The 23,040-nt window shown below is 42.4% G+C and overlaps 1 protein-coding gene across 1 annotated transcript; it reads right to left on the bottom strand.

Moving 5' to 3' along the window:
• Window positions 1–1,352: 1,352 nt before the first annotated feature.
• On the bottom strand, window positions 1,353–14,101 carry tph1a (tryptophan hydroxylase 1 (tryptophan 5-monooxygenase) a). The gene is made up of 11 exons (XM_056598407.1): window positions 13,981–14,101; window positions 10,796–10,930; window positions 10,395–10,578; window positions 10,205–10,305; window positions 10,050–10,117; window positions 9,640–9,836; window positions 9,020–9,155; window positions 2,369–2,495; window positions 2,166–2,261; window positions 1,824–1,957; window positions 1,353–1,582 (listed from the first exon to the last, which is right to left on the bottom strand). Exons 1-11 carry the CDS (start codon window positions 14,068–14,070, stop codon window positions 1,408–1,410), a joined length of 1,443 nt encoding a protein of 480 aa, XP_056454382.1. The 5' UTR covers window positions 14,071–14,101; the 3' UTR covers window positions 1,353–1,407.
• Between the last annotated feature and the right edge of the window lie 8,939 nt (window positions 14,102–23,040).

Here is a 23,040-nt window from a genome sequence, read left to right as displayed (position 1 = left end):
TACGACTTCAATTATTAGGCCGAATACTGCGTCCTCGTTGTTCTTTCTATACCCCCCTTACAGGTAAGAATGGTGGTTGTGTAATTGTTTATGTATTTATGTTTTAATGCTAGGGGACATGCCGAGAGGGTTATAGCCGTGCATGGAATGTTTGAAAAAGTAGTCGGTTGAAAACGGAGAACTCACTCTGTTGTAGCGTCTGTTGTTAGCAGCATCACACGGGCAGGCGCGTGGTAAGAAAGTGTCCGCCATTTCATGACAATACTGTTGGCGCTGTGTTAATTGAATGTGTAAAATATATGCCAATGTGTTATAGAATAAGCTGGCACGCTAATCCGTTTAAGTGTCGTTCGAGAGTATTGTCATTGTGTTAGCTGAAACAATGCTTTATTGAAAAATGTGTAAAAGTTTAAAAATACTTTTGAGAGGTTTATTTTTTTTGAGTTAGTGGAAAAATGTGTGATGGTGAAAAGCTATAAAATGTAGTATTTAGTACTCAAACAATGCACACTTTAATATGCTGTTTATTTACATGATATTTTGAAAGTTGTTTAAAGGAAAATTGCTATGTGTATTGAGTTTTGCATATTGTGAAAATACCATTTTATGAATACTGTACAGGTATATCTAATATTTGAAATTGCATAAGAAATGCACTGTTTTGAATAGTGTGTACATCATTACAACTTTGGACTTCAACTAATAACACTGCATCCTCGTTGTTCTTTCTATACCCCCCTTATAGGGGCGTAACATTCGCTGCTCTCGACACGAATGAAACGAGACCGGCGACAGCGGTAGCGTTGAAACTTTGCACTTTCTTTATTTTGTGATGAACTTTACAGTCTACGCGGTCAACACATCCTCATAGTAGAAAAATAATGTAATAATGGTACACTTGTACAATAAGAAGTACTACATTTACAGTTTACTTCAGAAGGAGGTACACTGATGTGAACATCACCACAAAATATACCAATTTATCAGCATTAATCCATCAATATTAAAGCAATATCTATCATTCATTAATCCAGTTCATAAAGACAAATATACATAGATACACCGGATGGATATAAAAAAAGGTAACATAGAGCGCACAACATAGAGTGCAATCACAGAGATTTAGTACATGAGAGGAATATCATCAATAACAATGAATTACACAGACGTCGTGAATATAAAACACTCACCAAAACCAGTCCAAGTAAATGAGGTCAGATAACATAGTAATTAAAGTAGTTATAAGCCGTAAATATATGTTTTTACCGTGGAAATTCAGGTACCATGGAAGCACGTACGTTGTTTGAGACATAGAACCTACGAGCAGCTGACAGTCTGTACAGTGGTGGGCTTTAGCGGAGGACGCGCTGGTGACGCCCGAGCATCCCGGGCGTCCCGGGTGACCGCTCAGATCCCCAGGTGGCGGTTGAGGCGGTTGAGGGCGTCGCCCACGATGTCCAGCTCGTGCCGGAGCTCCTCCACCACGCTGTTAATGCTTGGCGTGTCCTTCAGCACGTCCACACTCTGGGTGTATGGGTTGTAGCGGATGGTGAAAGGACGCCTCATGGTCTTGGCAAACTCTCTGGAACCAGAGTTTCAGATCGGTTGATCTATGTTTGATGCTGGGCTATAACCGTTTGATATTGGTCATCTTGATGGGATTTATTAGTAGTAGTATTAAAAAGCATTCATAAAAGTGTGTGTAAGTGTTAGTGCGACATCATTGAATGCTGATGTTTCCTTTGCAAAACTATGAATTATATTTTAGAAAATAGAGAGGAGAAAAATCATGGGGAAGGGAAACCAAGAAATTGAACTCTCACCTCATCTTCACCTTGGCCTCTTCGAAGCTGTCTGACACAAAGTATACATCCTGGAATGTTGTGATCATGCACTCCTGTTTGCAGGTCACTCTGGGGTCAAAGGGCTTTATGCTGGCGTTACCGGACAGCGCGTGCTGTGGGGGGAATAAAATAAATCAAAATCCAACCACAAAGTACACTAAGTGCAAGACTTACATGCATAAACATCCTTGGTCTGGAGTATTCTCTTTTAACCTGAAGAATAGCATTAATACATTATTGTTTGATCTTCTCTTAAGATTGAGGGAGAGGTCAATACTTCTTATAATCTGTGAAGCTTTGAAGATCTTTAAAATGGTTCACCTTGAGTTCGCTGATGGAGGAGAGCAGCCCTGCCCCGTAAGCCCGTAGCCTCCCCTCCTGCTTGCATAGGCCAAACTCCACCGTGAAGAAATAACACTGGCCATACAGAAACATTACGTTAACAGGACAATCAAAATTAGAAGAATATGATGAGCCTGATCCAAAGAATAAAAAGTAAAGTAAAGGCTTTATGAAATACTGACTGTGGACAGTTTCTGAACGGAGTCGTCCGAGGCTCCCAGCGAGGCGAGGCCGATCTCCTGGGAGAACTGGGCGAAGCTAGGCTCGGCCAGCAGGGGGACGTGGCCCAGCAACTCGTGGCACGTGTCCCTGTAGGACCACAGTCATCCGGTCAGCGGACCCCACATTGGTTTGAACAGTCAGTTATGTTGGAAGACTCTTAATTCAGTGAATGAAAATGTATCAAGGTTCAGGTGTCCATGCCAAACATATTACAAATACAATTTGAAACAGATACAAAACAAAAAGACTAAAAGGATGAATAAATAAATTAGTGCTGTCAGTTTAACGCGTTATTAACGGCGTTAACGCAAACCAATTTTAACAGAGTTCATTTTTTTTAACGCCGTTACAGAACGCCAAGTAACGCTCTTTTGGCTTGGCAAACGTTGTAGTTTTTTCACCTGTCACTTCACCTGTCTAGCAACAACTAGTCACGTTAGAAAAACTACAACACCATACCGGTGTAGGTACCAGATCGGCTCGGCTTCCAGATCGGCTTGGGTTCCATCGTCTGCTGATTACGTCCCACAATATCATTGGCTGTACGCTTGAATGGGAGTACATTGTGATTGGCTGTACATCAGAGAGTTGTGATTGGCTGTTTTACGCTATAGCTCTGGCTGTAGTCATAGCAACCACATGTAACTAGACGCTGTAGTTTTTTTTTCGGTGTTTCGGTGATCGGCAGCTGCTATGGAGAGCTTTTACGAAGCAATGAAGTATTTCCTACAAAATAGTGTTTACCACACATTGACCAACACTGGCCCCCCAAACCAGAGAGCAGAAAGCCAGTGATTCGGAAGGCATCAATAAAATACACAATAAAAGGTAAGTCACACAGTGTGAATTAACTTTACTTATTTTTAACTTTCAACAGAACTTCCAAATAAATGTAGTATATATGTACGATAAAATAAAATCATCATACTACTGGGTATTAAAAGCCATCCTAAATAAGTAGGTTTTTAGCCTAGATTTGAGGAGGCCCAGGTCAGAAAAAAAAAAAAAAAGTCCTGGCTGTGGCATTTAACTTTCAACAGTACTTCAAAATAAAATGTATTGTAATGTAAATGTATTTGTAAAGCACATTTAAAAAACAACAACAGATGACCAAAGTGCTAAAAAACAAACAAAAACAACAAAAAAATACAATAAAAAGTAAGACGTTGCCACAATGCAATAAATCAATGTATATCAGGATCAAAAGACTAAAAGATGTCATAAAGATGAGGTAAAAGGAAGGTTATACTGAATTAAAGGCAATAGAGTAGAGATGAGTTTTAAGATTTGATTTAAAAATAGCTACAGAGGGGGACAATTGAATATGCAGTGGCAAGCAGTTCCATGGTTTAGGGGCAACAGCATACCTTGTATGTCAGTTACAAACTTAACTTCTTGACACTATATCTGCACATCTTTGCTTGTTGCAGATGTCCCTCTTGCCTTGCCTGCACGTCCAGAGGAGCAGACACCCGTTTGTGCCCAGAGGACATTACTCCGTGAGAACTGTCACATGTTGGACTTTCAAATGTACTTTTGAGAATACTTTGGAAAATCTCATGAAACTGTTATTGTTGTAAATATATATGTATTTATGTGTCCTTAAGATTTTTGCGTTAATGTTTCTGTTCTTGTTTCTGCATCCAAGGGTGACCTGTGCTTTGTTAGTTTCGATTGAATTTGCATGTTAAGTATTACCTTAGTTTGTTTCACTAGTCACTTTTGTTGTACATAGTCACTTTAAATTGTCTCATTTTTTCCACATTTGTATATTAGTCACTGTTAATACCTGGAAGCAGTATGAGTGAGCTGCCTTTTCTTTTTACTCGTTTTCTCATGTATTTTGTTAGTTTAGGAAGTTCGTTTTAGTAATTGTCTTTTTTATTATTTACTTTGACATTGGGTTTAGGTAGCTTCCCTTTAAAATCTAGTTTATTTTGTTTAATTATTTTGGCCTTGGTTCACTCCAAAGAGAAGCTTCATTTTCAGTTTTGTGTATTGTTTGTGTGCTAAGCAGCAATAAACTGCTTGTTATTTTGACTACTCGTGTGTGGACTCCTGTTCATGTTAGGCCAGAAATGTTAAATACAATTTTTTTTCGTGATTTTTCTGTTGGATATGTGTAGATATGCACAAATACACACACAGAGAAGTGAAAAATAGCTTAAAAGTATATATATTTATTATATATTATATATATATAAATAGTCTAACAGTCTAAGTAAAGAAAAGGCGTCTGTCTATCTATCTTATCTGTCTGTCTGTCTATCTATCGTGAAAGTAGAATGCAATTTAGTTTGTCCGAGTGGCATTGCTGTAGATAGCGACGCCACTCGGACAACGGACCCCGAGCCGATCTGGAAGCCAAGCCGTACCTACACCTGATCTACACCGGAAACAAAACAAGCAAGGATACGGAGCGGGTGAAAAACTCCTTAAAAGTGTGTGTGTGTGTGTGTGTGTGTGTGTGTGTGTGTGTGTGTGTGTGTGTGTGTGTGTGTGTGTGTGTGTGTGTGTGTGTGTGTGTGTGTGTGTGTGTGTGTGTGTGTGTGTGTGTGTGTGTGTGTGTGTGTGTGTGTGTGCATAGGCGTCGATTACGCCGGGGACACGTCCCCACCAGATTTCGTCATGAATCATTTTGTCGGGGCTTATTTTCCCGATAATGACCGGCATTCTATACATTATCCCTTATTTATACAACGGGGGACCTAAATCCAGCGATCTGATTGGTTCCCAACTGTTGTATAATGAGCGTATACATAACTGCTATGACGCCCGATCATTTTGTGAAAGTTTGCATATCACTCCGCGCCTGGAAGTAGAAACAGTTACAAAGTAAAACATGTGTTGGATGATGGAGAGGGTGTAAATGTTGTTACTCCGGGAGTGAGCAAGGCGATGGAGAGACTAACGAAAGCTTAGGCACCCGGCGAGTGAACTGCTCCATAGGATAAATTGCCGGCGAACCGCTCTATCGGAGCCTTCTCTCGGAGGGACTCTAAAGTGTGTTGCATAGCGACCGTCGATGCATAGCGGCAGCCAGGAGGGACTACTTTTTTGTATTCTTTAACAAAACGGCTACTTTGACTTTCTTTGTTTCTTTTTAAATGTAGTGTGTCTATGACTTTCGTTTCGCCATAACAGTAACCGTTGTATAAAAGCAATAGATCACTTCAGTCAGTGGAATGTGCTCATTATACCACTGTGAAGGGGGTCGCGGGCCTCCGCTGCGCGTCGGGGCCGGACAACGCCCCTTAACAGTGGTATAATGAGCACGTACCACAGCCTGGCGTGATCTATTGCTTAATTATACAACGGGGGGCCTAAATCCAGCGATCTGATTGGTTCCTAACCGTTGTATAATGAGCGTATACATGACTGCTATGACGCCCGATCATTTTGTGAAAGTTTGCATATCACTCCGCGCATGGAAGTAGAAACAGTTACAAAGTAAAACATATGTTGGATGATGGAGAGCGTGTAAATGTTATTACTCCGGGAGTGAGCAAGGCGATGGAGAGACTAACGAAAGCTTAGGCACACGGCGAGTGAACTGCTCCATAGGATAAATTGCCGGCGAACCGCTCTATCGGAGCCTTCTCTCGGAGGGACGCTAAAGTGTGTTGCATAGCGACCGTCGATGCATAGCGGCAGCCAGGAGGGACTACTTTTTTGTATTCTTTAATTAAACGGCTATTTTGACTTTCTTGGTTTCTTTTTAAATGTAGTGTGTCTATGACTTTCGTTTCGCCATATTAGTAACCGTTGTCTAAAAGCAATAGATCACTTCAGTCAGTGGCATGTGCTCATTATACCACTGTGAAGGGGGTCGCCGGCCCTCCACTGCGCGTCGGGGCCGGACAACGCCCCTTAACAGTGGTATAATGAGCACATACCACAGCCTGGCGTGATCTATTGCTTAATTATACAACGGGGGGCCTAAATCCAGCGATCTGATTGGTTCCTAACCGTTGTATAATGAGCGTATACATGACTGCTATGACGCCCGATCATTTTGTGAAAGTTTGCATATCACTCCGCGCATGGAAGTAGAAACAGTTACAAAGTAAAACATATGTTGGATGATGGAGAGCGTGTAAATGTTGTTACTCCGGGAGTGAGCAAGGCGATGGAGAGACTAACGAAAGCTTAGGCACACGGCGAGTGAACTGCTCCATAGGATAAATTGCCGGCGAACCGCTCTATCGGAGCCTTCTCTCGGAGGGACGCTAAAGTGTGTTGCATAGCGACCGTCGATGCATAGCGGCAGCCAGGAGGGACTACTTTTTTGTATTCTTTAATTAAACGGCTATTTTGACTTTCTTGGTTTCTTTTTAAATGTAGTGTGTCTATGACTTTCGTTTCGCCATATTAGTAACCGTTGTATAAAAGCAATAGATCACTTCAGTCAGTGGCATGTGCTCATTATACCACTGTGAAGGGGGTCGCGGGCCTCCGCTGCGCGTCGGGGCCGGACAACGCCCCTTAACAGTGGTATAATGAGCACATACCACAGCCTGGCGTGATCTATTGCTTAATTATCACACGGCTCTTCTCAATGCTGTAGACTACATTCGTATTCGGTTGCTAAGCGGCGTCAACGACTTTGGCGAATTATTTCTCTGCTGATCAACGCTACGAATGATAACAAATACATTGGAAAAATACAGACTGTGTGAAGTTATTTTTTCGATTTGGCAGGTAGCCATTACTAATAATACCAATACTCTTTGGCTGGGATGATGAGGTATCAGGCAATACAAGTCATTTTAGCCTGAATACATAGGTAAGAAGCACCAGAGCAGGTTGCTAGTACCATGGACAGTATCAGAACGATAACCTGTTGAACTAAATGGATTTGTGGTAGGCTACACCACGGGATGCATCTGCAGACCACTGCCACATAAATAAAGGTAAGACGTGATATTTATTGTTTAAGATTTGCTGGTGCTGTGGCGAGGTCTTTTGTGTTTTTTGCACTCAAGTGGTCGGCTGTTTTAACTTGCAATTGATAGTCGGTGGAGTCAGTCTCTTGTTGACCCAAAGTGACTTTTGGTCATTCTTGAATTCTGGAATAATTGAGGGGGTTCATGAGTTTTGGTCAGAATGCCTGATGTAGGCTAGTTTTGATGGAATGCGTGTTGTGAATTGAGAACAGCCAGCTCCTGATGTGATACAGCGTTCAGCTGTGCAACAAATATTTTTTTCTTTTTCAATCTTGACGATTTTTGTAGTGCTGTGTGTAGCCACACCTTGGCCCTTCTGAACTTAAACACGCAGTTAAATTCCTTTCCTAGCTCCTTTTGTTTATGTTGTTAGCTTAGCCATATAATGTCACGTTGTCAACATTGGATACATGGAGCAGAACATAGTGGGTAATATGTCCGATGCTTTTTGAAAACGTTTTCTTCATAAAACGTGCCAGACAGATTTTGTATACATTTTATTCCTTAGTAATTAGCTACATGGTTATGCCGTCTTTCAGAAACTTTCATTACCGGCACTAAAGAGAGAAAAAGGAGTGCATCCTCATTGTACCCAGCACTTCTAAAAATGCACTTCCGAATGCGTCTCAGCACATTTCAAGACGCCAATGTGTGTGTGTGTGTGTGTGTGTGTGTGTGTGTGTGTGTGTGTGTGTGTGTGTGTGTGTGTGTGTGTGTGTGTGTGTGTGTGTGTGTGTGTGTGTGTGTGTGTGTGTGTGTGTGTGTGTGTGTGTGTGTGTCACTCTGTTCGAGCCTGCACGAGAGTTCAATGTTGTCATTAGCTGTTACGTCTTTCTGACCAATCGCAGTTCAAGGCCCACCTGGGCTGTACAGCTTCGGGAGGGGCCGCTCAGTTACTCCCCTCTAGACAAAATCGACTTGGTTGCGACGTTGAGTGAGTAAGAGCTTGCAGGTACACAGCTCAGGCTGCCGGACGGCGCTGCAAGGAACTTTTCTTAACGCAATATTGTTATCCGGCAGTAATCAGCCCGACAGCCCCGAAACGTTAACGGCCCACCGGGAATTCTCCCGACTCTCCTGATTACCACGTGTGTGTGTGTGTGTGTGTGTGTGTGTGTGTGTGTGTGTGTGTGTGTGTGTGCGTGTGTGCGTGTGTGCGTGTGTGCGTGTGTGCGTGTGTGTGTGTGTGTGTGTGTGTGTGTGTGTTTAGGCGTTATTCGATAGCCTGGTAATGTGTATACGTACGGTAGGAATAGTCATACTGGTTTAAATAATGAATGTTATAGTATTTCCCATCTTTGCTGAGCAAGAGTTTTGTTCGAAAGTTCAGTGATTGAAACAAATAAAAGCCTGGGGTATTGAAGTTTTACGGTAGGCCATGCACCTATCCGATGTCAAGTGGACCGGGTTGAATTCACTGTGGATCTCTCTTCTTACTGTCCTTCTCAACACTCTCTGATCTCACTAAAAGGCTGGTAGCACTAAATCAAGGGATATTTAGAATAGAAGAAAAAGTGTGATTAATCGCGAGTTAACTATGACATTAATGTGATTAATCGCCATTAAATATTTTAAGCGTTTGACAGCACTAAAATAAATATTTATAAAAATATATTCGACCGATTGAAAAGCATAGCAGTACATAAAAACTCATAAAGGACTCACGGCTCGGGCGTGTATAAGGGATCTGAGCTGTGGCGCACGTACTGCGTGCAGTGGAACACGCGGTAGGCCAGGCCGGCAAGGAAGTCCCTGGGGGAGAGGTAGCCAGCCACGGGCCTGATGGTGAACCCTGTGCGCTCTGGGGACAGGGACACCCAGACGGTCAGTCGTCCCAGAAGTCCAAAACAGACTCGTTTAGCACATCACACACATTTTACAATACAGAATTTGGCATTGACAGGTGAGGCTGAGAACCATCAAACCATGTGGTTCACATGGGAGCCGCCGTGAAACGATCCACCAGACAGAAACACACCTTTGAAGAACATGATGGTAATGCAATATGATATATATGGGATGAGATACTATACCCCACACATACACACACGCACACACACGCACACACAGACATACACACGCACACACACACACACACACACACACACACACACACACACACACACACACACACACACACACACACACACACACACACACACACACACACACACACACACACATAAACATTCCCTATGTAAAGCTGGGGTGGCTCCATTCATCATTATTATTGATGAATGAAGAGAGGCCCATTGGTGTGATGTGAATCAGGAGGTGTGCTGCACCTTTGAGGAAGCGGGAGACGTCTTCCAGCTGGGGGATGTTGTCCTCCCTGCAGTCACAGTGTTTGGCCAGCAGGGGCAGGTTCTTCAGGTACTCCCTGCAGGCGTGGGTGGGGTACAGCTTGTTCAGCTCCCTGTACACCACCCCCCAGGTCTGCACCTCCTCCTCTGTGAACTCCACGCGGGGGATGGGATCAGCGCTGGAAGGTACGAGGGAGAGCGGCCATTTGTGTTCACTGGGGACTGTGGGGCACTTATGTACGTGTGTGTGTGTGCGCGTGCGTGTGCATGCGTGCGTGCTTGTGTGTGTGTGTGTGAGCATGTGTGTGTGTTTGTGTGTGTGTGTGTGTGTGTGTGTGTGTGTGTGTGCGTGCGTGTGTGTGTGTGTTTGTGTGTTCTACGTTCCCACTCACTGTTTATGGCTCATTGCCAGATCTGCAAAGTACTTTCTTCTGTTGCGGTAAACGTTGTCCTTGAAACCCTAATTTTGGAACAAAAGAAGCAAAATAAGAAGGACGTCTAAGAATTTAGTCCTTAACAGAAAGCAGAAGACGGGCTCAGCACAAACCGGATGGTCTGCGTCCAGATCCGAGCCGTACATCAAGACCCGGTTGGCGCAATTGTCCAGGTCCGAGATCTTCTTTGGGAACCAGGGGACGCTGTCCATGTCTCCTGCCACACGGAGAGAGGGGCGGCGGTGTTAGTGGTTGGTGTGTGACCGGAGGGAGGATGGAGATGTTGTGCCTGAGGCCGCCCACCTTCCTCCAGCAGACAGGAGTTATCGGGAGGCTCCATGTCCACTATGTTCACGTGCTTGCGGAGGAGTTGGATGATCTCGTTCAGTTGTTCGTGGTTGCTGTCACAGTCCACAAATATTTCAAACTCTGAGTTGCGCCGCTTGGACTTCCTGGATTCTATGTGTACGAGATTGACGTGGTTTTCCTAAAGTAAATATTGGCATTTTGTTACACATTGACAATAATAAAAACTAATCATTATGGAGCTATGGGTAATTTTATGTACGACACTTGCGATAATGCAATGGTGCTCTAAACAATATATGCATGCTACATTATAAATAATAATATTACTGATAGTATGTGTAGAAATATAATTACAATGATGATGCCTCATGACCTAACTAATATTTTCTCCGCACCTGGAAGAGTTTCAGTGCCTTGACTAGTCCTCCCACTTCGTTTTTCAGGGAGAAGATGACTGTTGCTCCCCCTTTCTCAGGTGCGTTGCTCTTCTCGGTTTTCTCGTCGATTTTGTTGAAGGTTGACTTGTTAATCTGAGAACCACAAGCATCTGCATTTGTCTTGACACTCGCAATTATGATACATTAAATAGATTAGTAAGATGCACTAGATAAGAACTGTTTATTGAGTGTAAGCTACAAAAATCCATGTCACTTCCACCGTTTGTTTAAGGATAGAGATTTTGTCCCACCACAGGAATTAAGGGCTCCACCCATTTCATGACTTCATGACTTCATGACTTTATGATTTCATGATTTCATGATTTCATGACTTCATGACTTCATGACTTCATGACTTCATGACTTCATGACTGCAAAATCTATGTTGGCTTACAAGTACAAAATCGAACAGAAATGGCTTCCTTATGTTTAATAGAGTCATCAACAATCATACCGTGCCATGGATAAAATATTATCTTTAAAGGAATTGCAGAGACAATATAATTTAAAGGTCCCATGGTTACAAGCCGTTTTGGAAATCTGCCACTTATGACGTCACAAGTGGGCGTGTCCACCTAGATGTGTGCTGGATAGATTAGTCTACCAGCCTACCCAGTGGACTCTAGCAAACGTTGCTCATCTATCCGTCACACATCTAGGTGGACACGTGTGATCATCGCCTGTGATGTCATAAGTGGCAGATTTCCAAAACGACTTGTAGTGGCTAATCACACCACATCTGGTGGCATACCATGGGACCTTTAATAAACCATTAGCCATTGCTCACTTAATATTCGGGGTGTTACGGTACATGTATTTGTACCGAACAGTCACGGTACAGGCATTTCGGAGCGCTTACAGAGGTGTACTGCGGTACGTAAATGTGGCGTACATAGCGGGCAACGATCGTCGAATAGTCAAATAGTCGTAAAATATCGAATAATGAATGTGACTGTCGTTATTTATTACACAGGTCTTCTCAATGCTGTTGAACGCTCCGTTGACTTGCATGGGCCTTCACAACTTCCGTTGGTGAATAGCGTCCTCGGTTGCTAAGCGACGTCAACGTCTTTGGCAGACTATTTCTCGGCTGATCAACACTACGAATGCTGGTAACAAATCAATTGTAAAAAGACACAGTTCTAGTTCACCGTCATGCAGGCTGTGTTCAGTAAAATAAATAAATAAATAAATAAATAGCGATCCGTTTTCGGCGCATGTCTATCTGCCTAAACCCACGATGAAATAATTTTGATGTTGAATGTTGATGGCGCAGTTGTTGAAATAAAGAGATTGATTTCATACAAATCGTAAAAGCCTCTCCCTGTGTCACTGTGTGTGCGTGTATCCGAGGTGCGTGCGTGCGTGGGGGGTTCTTGATTGAGCGATTTTCGAATATTATTCGAATACTTAGTAGCACCATCCAGGTGCTACTATCAATTATGCTGTGGAAAAAAAAACGAGCTTTGCAAACCCAGCTCACACACTATTTCAACAACCACTGTCTGGGAATTCCGAAATGCAAATGCCATAACCAAGTTTATTGGTGTTTTCATTGCTGCTGATCTACGGCCATTCTCCATTGTTGACAAACAAGCAGTTTTTAAAAATGTTCCCCTTAACTATGAACCGTACCATACCGTACCGTGATTTAAAAACCGAGGCACGTACCGAACCTTGACTTTTGTGTACCGTTAACACCCCTATTTAATATGCGTCTACAACATGGACATTTTAAAATGTTTGGTCAAATGCATGAATTATGTATATATAATTAAAGGTTTTTAGTATATTCTTGATTCAAAAATATATAGATAATATAGATTATAGATGAAAGCATTATTTGTCTTCAATAAAAAAGTTCAAAAAGGCTCATTGGTACAAAAACGCGCGCGCGCACGCACGCACGCACGCACGCACGCACACACACATACACATTCATAATGTATCACCAAACAGATAGTGACTGGGATTGGGGTTAGCAGGCTGAAGATCAGCGGGCTGATAACCACATCTGGACCTCAGACAGCGACCCTGTGCCCATAGGCCGAATTAAAACCATAGGCCGCTACTCCGCAAGCATTTACATTTTAAAGATTTAGACTTCAACGCACATCACGTTCCCTGTTCTAATGAGCTCAAAGACCCATTTTTCCATTAAGCAGGGAGAAGACCAGCTGTGGAGGCCCGGGTGAGGAGGGTTCCTGAGATCATGTAATTAGTGCTTCCAGAGATCGATTGTTTTTAGGCCGACCTGCTGGAGACAGACGGCTGCTCCGCCTGGCGTCTGACGGAGGCGCGCACGAGCAATCTAATTTATTCATAGATCCCTTAATAAGATGTATTATTATACACTCCAGATTAGGGAGCATTTAACTCGACAAACACCCGAGGATCGGGGGATGTTGGGCAACGATAATACTCCGAGTTAACCGTTGATCATGTACGAGTATAATAATATGCCTTTGTTGGCAAGCATAATTCCTTGAACGATGTAAAAGCCAGAAATTATGTCGACGATTATTGTAGCCTACGAAATTTGCTTGCATTCTCAACCACTTCTGCCCTGGATCTGGATTGGTGGCTCACATTAAAGCTTCTGCTGCGCCAAAGAAACACATTCATGAATAAGCCCAGAGCGCGCTCACTGGAGTTACTTATCCCCACCTGCAGGTAACACAAACATCCATCACGCTACGGATCTTTCTGTAGGAAGTAGGGGTCATCTTGAAAGGCATAGATTAATGTTCACTGTTTGAAGCAAATTATCACTAAGAAATTAATCCCGACCTTTATTTATTTTTATTTTTATGAATGATGCATTGATTGAACTCTCTGAATGGGTTTGTGCAGTTCGCATACAACTGCCTACATTAGCCTACTCCAAACAACAAATCCAAATCCAAATCCAAATCCAAGGCTTATTTATTATGACAATAACAAAATAATTTGTCATTAAAATTGTATATTTTTAGTGGGCATTGCCTATCCAATTCAAACTTCTCTGTATGGAAGTTGCAATTAATAAAAAATAAAAAAAGCCATTATACTGCGTGGCCAAATCACAATGTTAGCAGCTTTCGCATTCAGGACTTTTCGTCATGGCCGATTTGTTTCAGTTTAAGGAAAAATGTCATTCTTACCTCATTGTTAAGCAGTTTCTCTTCAAAGGCGATATTCATCGAATCAAATGACCTCCCTCTTCGTGGTCCTTCAATTTTGTTTGAATACATGTTGGAGGCTGCAGGTTATTTATTTGGCGTGATGCTGATCAATTGTTTTAACTGAGCGACCTGCCGATAAGCTGCGCGCTTTTCTATTTATCCACTGGGTAGGGAAGGGGGTTGGGGCAGGGGGGAGGGTCGGGGGAGGGGGGGAGCGGTAATACCAAATACATCTTATCTGAGGCAGCAAATGGAAAGGGAGGACCACCTCTCACGTCATCGAGCAGAGGGGTACTTTTCTTTTTGTCTAATGGTGTAAATTGAAAGATATAATAGGCGATTGAATCAGTTAATATTCACGCAAGGGATGAGGGCAGATGAATTGTCACCTGCTCAGCTAAATTGTTTTGGTATATTATTATTATTATGATATCTTCTCCCAAAAAGGGCAAATCTGATGTAAATCTTAAGTCACAGACCACCATTGGACTATGCACTTCTCTATAAGCCATATTTACCCTACAAATAAATGTGTGATATAGTTTGTACAAATATATTCGCCATATTGACTTGCATGACAATTAAACATGTGAGGATGACACATGTTTTAACAAACCCAGTGAAGGGCACTACCTCTTCTCTCAAAGGAAGATGGACTCACTATATGACTGACTCCCCATATGCAGTAATTGGCTTTGAATATATTTGTGCTTTTGCGCAAATTGTGTAGGCTATAGATGTAAAAATGCTAATTGACTTTTGATTAAAGCCAAAATACGTTGTTGTTTTTGTGTGTGTCTGTGTATGTTTGTGTGTGTGTGTGTGTGTGTGTGTGTGTGTGTGTGTGTGTGTGTGTGTGTGTGTGTGTGTGTGTGTGTGTGTGTGTGTGTGTGTGTGTGTGTGTGTGTGTGTGTGTGTGTGTGTGTGTGTGTGTTTGTGTGGGTGTGTGTGTACTTTTAACCAGATTCCACAGTTATTGATGTATAGGCTGGATGGGAGCCACCTGTTCAGAGAGCTGAGCATAAAGGAACTGCACCACCATGAATCCCCCTGGTGATACCCATTTCTTTGTAGGCGTGAACAAGGATCTCTGTTAATTAGAGCATGCTCAAAAGGCCTGGGCGCCAGAGAAGACTTTTTTTTTCTTATCCTTTGTCCTAACATATTATTCTCCTATGAGCAGAACCATAAAGCTGTGCTGTTTATTACTGAAAGCAGCGACTTCCGTGTGGCGTTGGTGGCTTCAGATGCCTCAGCTGCTTTCTAGTCACTGGTCTCTGCATGGGGAGACTACTTCAGCTTGTCTCTTTATGGTTAGACTATCTCAGCTGGTCTCTGGCTGTCGAGCTTCAGCTGGCCTCTAGATGGTAAGACTGCTTAAGCTGGTTTAGCTTCTCCTTAGGCTTCGCCAATGGTTGGGTTTAACTGGGACTGCCCTAGACTGGTTTGCCACCTATTTATCTGAGTGTTTCTAAGCTACTGATAACTCGTCTCCTCATATGCCTAGAAATGTGGTGTTCCCCGAGGTTTAAAGGTTTGAAGGGAGACTAAGTCAGAGACATCAATATGAGAGAAAAACACCTGGAACCACAAAGGTTCAAACAATCCAACAAGCATGTCGATCCTTACATGAACCATTAACTGACAGTTCTGAGATAAGCCAAAAAAAATCTGTTTGAAATCCTTTTTCACATCTGGCTCGTTGGTCTAGGGCAGGGATTCCCAAAGTGTGGTATGCTCGCACCCCCAGGGATACGCGAGCTGCCACCAGGGGGTCCTCGAGATGAAAAATGTAATGGCGGTCTGGTGTATTATTACTAGTGCTGTCAGTTTAGCGGGTTATTAACGGCGTTAATTTTTTTATCGTGCGATTAACGATCTTTTGGTTTGGCAAACGTTGTAGTTATTTCCCCTGCTGTCTGGCAACAACTAGTCACGTTAGAAAAAACTACAACACCATACCGGATCTAGCTACACCAGAAACAAAACAACAAGCACGCCCCACAAACTTGTTGGGGCAAGCAAGGATACAGAGCAGGTGAAAAGCTCCTTAAAAGTGTGTGTGTGCTTGTGGGTCACTTTGTTCAAGCCTGCACGAGAGTTCAATGTTCTCATTGTCTTTCTGACCAATCGCAGTTCAAGGCCCACTGTACCACTTCGGGAGGGGCCGCTCAGTTACTCCCCTCTAGACAAAATCAACTTGGTTGCGACATTGACAGTTTGTGAGTGTTGCGTCTGTTGAGTGAGTGAGAGGTTGCGGGCGCACAGCTCAGGCTGCCGGACAGCGCTGCAAGGAACTTTTATAAATGCAATATTGTTATCCCGCAGTAATCAGCCCGACAGCCCCGAAACGTTAACGACCCACCGGGAATTCTCCAGACTCTCCCGATTACCACTCTGCCACCGTGTGTGTGTGTGTGCGATAAATCGCGAGTTAACTATGACATTAATGCGATTAATCACGATTAAATATTTTAATCGCTTGACAGCACTAATTATTACACAATCACAGTGCTGTTTTTTTAAGTGGGATTTTTTCGATACAATAAAAAAACATGAATAGTAAACATGTCCTTTGTAATCCCTTTTATTTTAAATCAAAAAACTATAATTTATTAGTTTTTGATAGAAACGTAAAGAAGACAGCAGCTGTCTTCTTCTACGCACTGCTGTCTTCTTCTAATATATAAGCACTGCAGGCTTGGTAAAGTTGATAAAGTTGTTAGTCAGGAAGGTGGAGAGGGACCAAGAGAGATTGAGGATTTGGGGGGAACAGAGACGGAGAGAAGTTAGAAGAAGTAGAAGAAAATTACCGGGAGTCAGACGAGGCTCCGGAGGAAACTGAAGAGGAGGGAAGGAGATGGCAAAAACAGGTGATGAGGGTGAACATCATATGGGGAAAAAAGAAGGAACAATGGACAATTATCTCGGTCTGGGACTTGGGTCACTTGAATCGGCGATACAGATTATTTTATCGGTTTCGGGGCCTCTTTATTATTGTGGATCGTTTGTAACTTCATTGCAATTTAATTCAGTGTAGCCTACTGTCGTTATAATTTCCATAACCGTTGTGTTGTGATGTTGATAATGCTAGCTCCACGGTTATTTAATTGGCCTATTGCTGCAATTTATCTTTTACGCGGCTGCTTTCTGTTACTGAGCCTGTGTCTGTCACTCATCCTCTTAAAAGTGGAAGCTTGTGCGTAGCTTTGTGGCACTATAGTGAAACTTTGTTGATGTTGTGATTGTAATGCGTGTTCTGGTTATTTGTGCATGATTAAAAGATGGCGATAAAACAAAGCTTTGTTGCAGGTTTTTTTCCTTATTTTTAAAGTGGGGATTCGGGTTGCGCAAACCCGGTTGGGACGTAGAAGGGGGTGCGCAGGAAAAAAAGTGGGGTATGATTCTAACTATGGGTGTGAGAAGTCCCAGGGTCAAATCCCGGACGAGCCCACATTTAGAACAAAGGCAAACCTTACCTTTTTTGGAAAGTCTTAGAGAAAACTTTCCGGTAACGTTAAGTGAAACTGGGTCCAAAATTAACACCTTCAACCAGTCAATGGGAGATAGATTGACCAATACAGCCCAATGCTTTTCACTGTTCTGCCTAACCCAACTAAGCTACATCTTGCAAACACCTTTTTACTCCTAGATGGCTTTAAGCAAACCAAGTCAGATTCTATACCTACCCTGAGATCGGTCATCCAGTAGCTATCACCATCTGAAAATGACTAGTACCTTTGAAGGGAGATTCAATAAAATAGCTCCCTGTGAAAGAAATACACGAAGAACCTCATAGGTTCCAACGATCATTTTAAATGCATTTCTCATCACTGTTGCATTATGGACATAATGTAACTGTACTTCTATTTCAATCTGACTGACCTAAGTAAGCTCTCTACCTTGCAAGACTGCCTAACAACTAAGACTGGATGTCATGTCATTTCCTCCAGCTAAACCCTGAAGTCCTTATCATGGGTCCTGAGAGGCTTTCTGATAAAGTGGTGAATTGGTCCGTCAGCAGCAAAGGTTAACCAAGTCTCAGAAACTGAGACTTGGTTAGGTATTTTTTGACACACGTCCTTTGAATTGCTTGTCAAGAAAGCAGTCCAAGCCTACTTCTTTCTTGAAGAAAACATTTCCAAATTCAGGTCTGTATTTTCTTTAAAAGATCTGGAAAAATATTGAGGTTTTTATTGCCTCCCATCTTGACTACTGAAACTCAAATGTTCTCTGACTGAGTCACTCTTCTGTGTCTCTGTTGGTCCAAAAAGCTGCTACTACACTGTGAACCAGGACAGGTTGTAGGTCACACATCACACCAGGGATGGCTTCTGTACAGTGGTGCCCCATTGAGTACTGAATTTAGTTCCAAATTCCATTAATCCCATTTAAAGCACTACACTGGCTGACCCTGCTCCATTCATCTGAGTTATTTTGTCCCCTGACCAGAGTCGGATCACTCTCACCGTTTTACCAACCTTGTCTAAAATACGTTGTTTTTTTTGTAGCACCCACCCTCCTGAACCGTATTCCCTTAGTTATTAAAAACACAGAGTCAGTGGATAGTTTTAAGAAGCAGTTAAAAATACACTTACTCCGTAATCACTTTTTCAGTTTTTAGGTTTTTAAGTTTCTCTTTTCTTTTTTATCTTTTTTACAGCGCCTTCTAACTCTTGTTTAGTAAGGCAGTTCATAAATATGTTTGAATTATTAAGTAATACACTACAATAACATCAAACATCAAATCAAACATGTTAATTTGAAAGTGAAAATAACTATTTAGAAAAAGAGCCTGGAAGACAGTTATGAGGTTTAAAGAGGCCAAGAGACAGGAGAAAGTTCAGCCCTGGGACTTGGCTTCGTTGTTTGAATACACTAATTCCCCGGGTATGTGCTTTCAGAGCCTCAGACCAGCTAATTAGCAAATTCTTAACAACAACTTTCACAATAATCTCTTAATAACTTAGTTGCTAGCTATTAGAGCTATTTAATGTAGAAACTGAATAATTAAAAGCATAGCTTGTTAAATTACGTTAAAATGAATTAATAATAATAACAAACATACTATAATATACGTGATAATGCAAATAGCAATCCTTTTACTCTCCTTTCAAACTAGGAATAAATTAAGTTAATTTCAGTTCAATATGTAATGTACGCACATCCCCAAGTCTTCTGCAAGGCTGGTGGAAGAAAGCATTGGACATGTTTTATCTTGAGTGTGCTGCCCCCCTCCAGCAAGACTTCACGACACCAGAGGGCAAGATAGGTGTGATTGTGGGAGCATGAGCATTTGGGTGGATTTCCTCTGCACATTTCTAATTTCGGGCCCTATCTTGCATCCGGCGCAATTTACTTTCTCACTGGCGCATGTGTCGTTGCTAGTTTGAAACTGGCGCAGAGCGTTCTTTTCCCTCCTGCGACACGCGTCGGTAAATTAGGGAATGATCTTGCGACCAAAGGGGCGGTTCGGCGAAAGGAGGAGGCGTGTTCTGGCGCAAACGTTCCCTGGTGCTTTTTTGCAGTTTCAGAAATCACTTGCGCCACAAACCAGGAAATACCTGGTTTAAAGTCAGTGGCGCGTTGTTCAGATGCTATTTTAATGGCGCATGAATAATTTTGCTTGTGCACCTCGCGCATTCATTTTGCTTCTCTCATCTACCTAGCCACACATTCTTGGTAAATTATTCCGGGTACACATGAGGGCGGGCGTGTGTGTATGTGTAAAATAATTAAATTTACAGTAGAGCAATAGTGGAAAGGAAACATCATTGGATGTTTACTGATACCGCAGCTAAATACATACTGTAAAACATAAATGGACCTGATTAAGATGACAGGGTTTCTGTACTGCTGGGTGGAACTGGAGCCCCTGGCCCCCGTAACAGAGGGCTGGTATACCGGAGCGCAATCACTTCACAAGTAGGCCTTTCACACCAAAAAGAAAGCAGACCGTTGTTCACATTGGCCCTGGCTTCTTTAACACTGAGGGCTTCCACCCACCACCAGTTTGTACCTGTTGTCATAATAAAACTCCACAAATCCTCATCCCTCGAGCTGGGAGACACTGACTTTGGATTGATAAAAGTTTGATTGGACTCGTCATATTACATATTTGTTTTGGTTTTAATGTGCAAATATCCAGCCCTTGGGCCACTTTTTATTTAAAGGGGACATATTATGTCCCCCATTATTATGATTGTGAATAGCCGTTACAAGCCGTTTTGAAAATCTGCATCTTCTGACATCACTAGTAGGCATTTCCACCTAAATGTGTGCTGGATAGATGAGCAACGTTTGCTTCAGTCCACTGCTGGTAGACTGATCTAGCCAGCACACATCTAGGTGGACACGACCACTCGTGTCGGCGTGTCCACCTAGATGTGTCAGAAGATGCTGGTTTTCAAAACGGCTTGCAAGGGCTAATCAATCACACTCACACCCGGTGGCATAATATGTCACCTTTAAATATATTTGTATGTCCATGTTTACTATATGTGCATTTGTGTTTTGTGTGTGTCTGTGTCTGTGTTTGTGGTAGTGTGTGTGTGTGTGTGTGTGTGTGTGTGTGTGTGTGTGTGTGTGTGTGTGTGTGTGTGTGTGTGTGTGTGTGTGTGTGTGTGTGTGTGTGTGTGTGCGTGCGTGCGTGCGTGCGTGCGTGCGTGCGTGTGTGCGTGTGTGTGTGTGTGTGTGTGTGTGTGCGTGTGCGGGGGTATATCTATATTATATGTCTCTCTGTTTCCTATTTGTATCCAATCGTCTTATTTTCTATGCTCTAGTTGTATTATGCTTACATCTTGAGCGGAGCAATTGTGGACAAACAATTTCCTTTAGGCTTAATAAAGTACTGAAAAGCACCTGAATATTGAGGATCTTTTGGGATTTGCATAGGAAGCTGTAGCCTATGATATAATGAAAGCAAACACGTCATGGACAGGATTCCAGTCCACCATCATGTGGGGCCGCTGATTGTGCAGACATCAGGCTTACAAAGAGCAGTGGGAGGGGGGAGAGGCCCACCACCTATGGCCTTCCTGAATAAGGTTGTGGCTCTTTAACAAGCTCCACAGAAAACAACATCATATGACAGGCTGACAGGCACGCAGTGTTCACAACATATTAAGATCTGTCATTTGAACAGGCCTCTGATTAGCACTTTAGAATCAGCGCCACATGGAGGCCTTCAAAAAGCAGCAGTTATTCCTTATTTATAAATCATTGCTCATGCATAAATACTCATTAGTAATAATCTATTATCAAGTATTTGTGATAATAATAATAAATAAATATTATGAAATAAGTGAATGGGTCATAAGATCATTTATAAAGTGTAAGTTAATAATTGCGAAACTATTTACAATGTGTTAATAATACTACATAAACACACAAATAATGCTGCATTTGATGAAGGCAGGTAGGTAGAACAGCAAGCTGTTCCTTATTAATAATGAGTATTAATTTAGGTACAATGGTTTATAACTGCATTATAATTCATTTTATGAATGCTTCAGAACTGCAGTTATTCTTTACTTTTTTTTTTTATCATACTTTTTTATGATAAGGTCCTAATTTATTAAAACAGAGAGAGAGAGAGAGAGAGAGAGAGAGAGAGAGAGAGAGAGAGAGAGAGAGAGAGAGAGAGAGAGAGAGAGAGAGAGAGAGAGAGAGAGAGAGAACACGATTAATACACCCTGCATATTTGCCATTATTTGTATATTTATAAACAACAAGGTATAGTATTGATCCTGTTTTTCTCTTCTCCTAAATGTTTTCCTTTAAAGTAAAGTATCAGGTAGAGGAGCAATAAGAAGTAAGCCCCAATTAAACCACTAACGTCACCATAGCGCCTGTTGGACAGGGAGGGACGTCATGCTCTTTGATTTAGGGAACAACAGGTACGTTTCTCTTGGTTTCTGTTGACACGAGCTGGAAAGCAGAACTCAGGAAATGAGGCTGAAGGGGCATTGATTGCGTCCAACCCCGCAACGGTGTCTTTATGAACAGACAGCGACCAGGTGGCTGTGAATAGGCCATCAGTCCTGGGAACGAAAGGGCTGCAGAACGTGACGGACCACACATCTGCATTCCACATCTGCGCGTAATCCAAGCAACACTGCCCTGCGCGTAATTACCTACAACTAACCCTAACTCCATAACGACCATGACCATAGCGACCAAAACCATACCGACCCAAACAATAACGATCCAGACCAAAACCAACCCTGTCCTCAATCAAATTACTTGAACATAAACATTAATTAGATATAAAGCACATTGGTTTGCTGGTTTGGCAATCGAATGAGATTGTTGTGGAATAACGTATGTGTGTTGCATTGTTTTTCTTTAGAATTGTTTTCAAAGTTAAGAAAGGTAATTTACCTATTATAACTCTTTATAAATCCCTTTTAAATATTGATTCTGCGTCAAATAAAAAGCATTTTCCCCCAACTGGATTTGGGACATTATAATTATTGTAAGAAAGAATAGGCTCCAAATCATCTAAGATTCTATGATCTAATGTAATGTGTATACATCTAAATTCCAATCTATAAATAAAAGAATAAACAATAATAATGGCCTACGTACGTAGGCCTATTTCAAAATGATCTGTGAATAAAGATGTTATTGTACGATACACAAATATTGTATGAGTCATCAAAACAGAAGGTCACTCAGATGCACCGCCACCAGCGTGGCACATGTTGAACCAGGAGAAGCGCAAACTGACATCTGCTGTTAACATCACACCAGCCGCGCGTCCGGCACGGAACCGTGGAGCGCATAGTGCTGCACCTTCAGTCCGTTAGCATTAGGCTCGGCTGGAGTGGCGGCTGAGTTGACAGGGGGAAGCAGGAAGCATGTGGGCATCACATCAGGATGATCGCTGGGACCCCGGGGCGCTCGGAGCCGGCCCTCCGGGCACAGCGCTGCATAAAGCGCACAGCCAGTGGCTGAAGTCTCATCCTGAAAGGCCAACTGTGATTCCATCTGCATCATGTCCGGAAATACAACAAACAGACGTGTTGTCTCGGAGAC

Source organism: Gadus chalcogrammus, chromosome 9, assembly GCF_026213295.1.
Source record: "Gadus chalcogrammus isolate NIFS_2021 chromosome 9, NIFS_Gcha_1.0, whole genome shotgun sequence".
Taxonomy (NCBI): domain Eukaryota; kingdom Metazoa; phylum Chordata; class Actinopteri; order Gadiformes; family Gadidae; genus Gadus; species Gadus chalcogrammus.
Note: the sequence above shows the minus strand (reverse complement) of the source record. Positions and strands in the feature narration are given on the sequence as shown.

What these genes read in the sequence shown, in the direction of transcription:
- tph1a (XM_056598407.1), bottom strand. Translation starts at nt 14,070, where the DNA reads ATGTATTCAAACAAAATTGAAGGACCACGAAGAGGGAGGTCATTTGAT. An exon ending in ATCTGGACGCAGACCATCCG is followed by an intron (nt 10,118 to 10,204) that starts GTTTGTGCTGAG and finishes TTCCAAAATTAG; the next exon opens with GGTTTCAAGGACAACGTTTA. An exon ending in CTGGCAATGAGCCATAAACA is followed by an intron (nt 9,837 to 10,049) that starts GTGAGTGGGAAC and finishes CGTACCTTCCAG; the next exon opens with CGCTGATCCCATCCCCCGCG.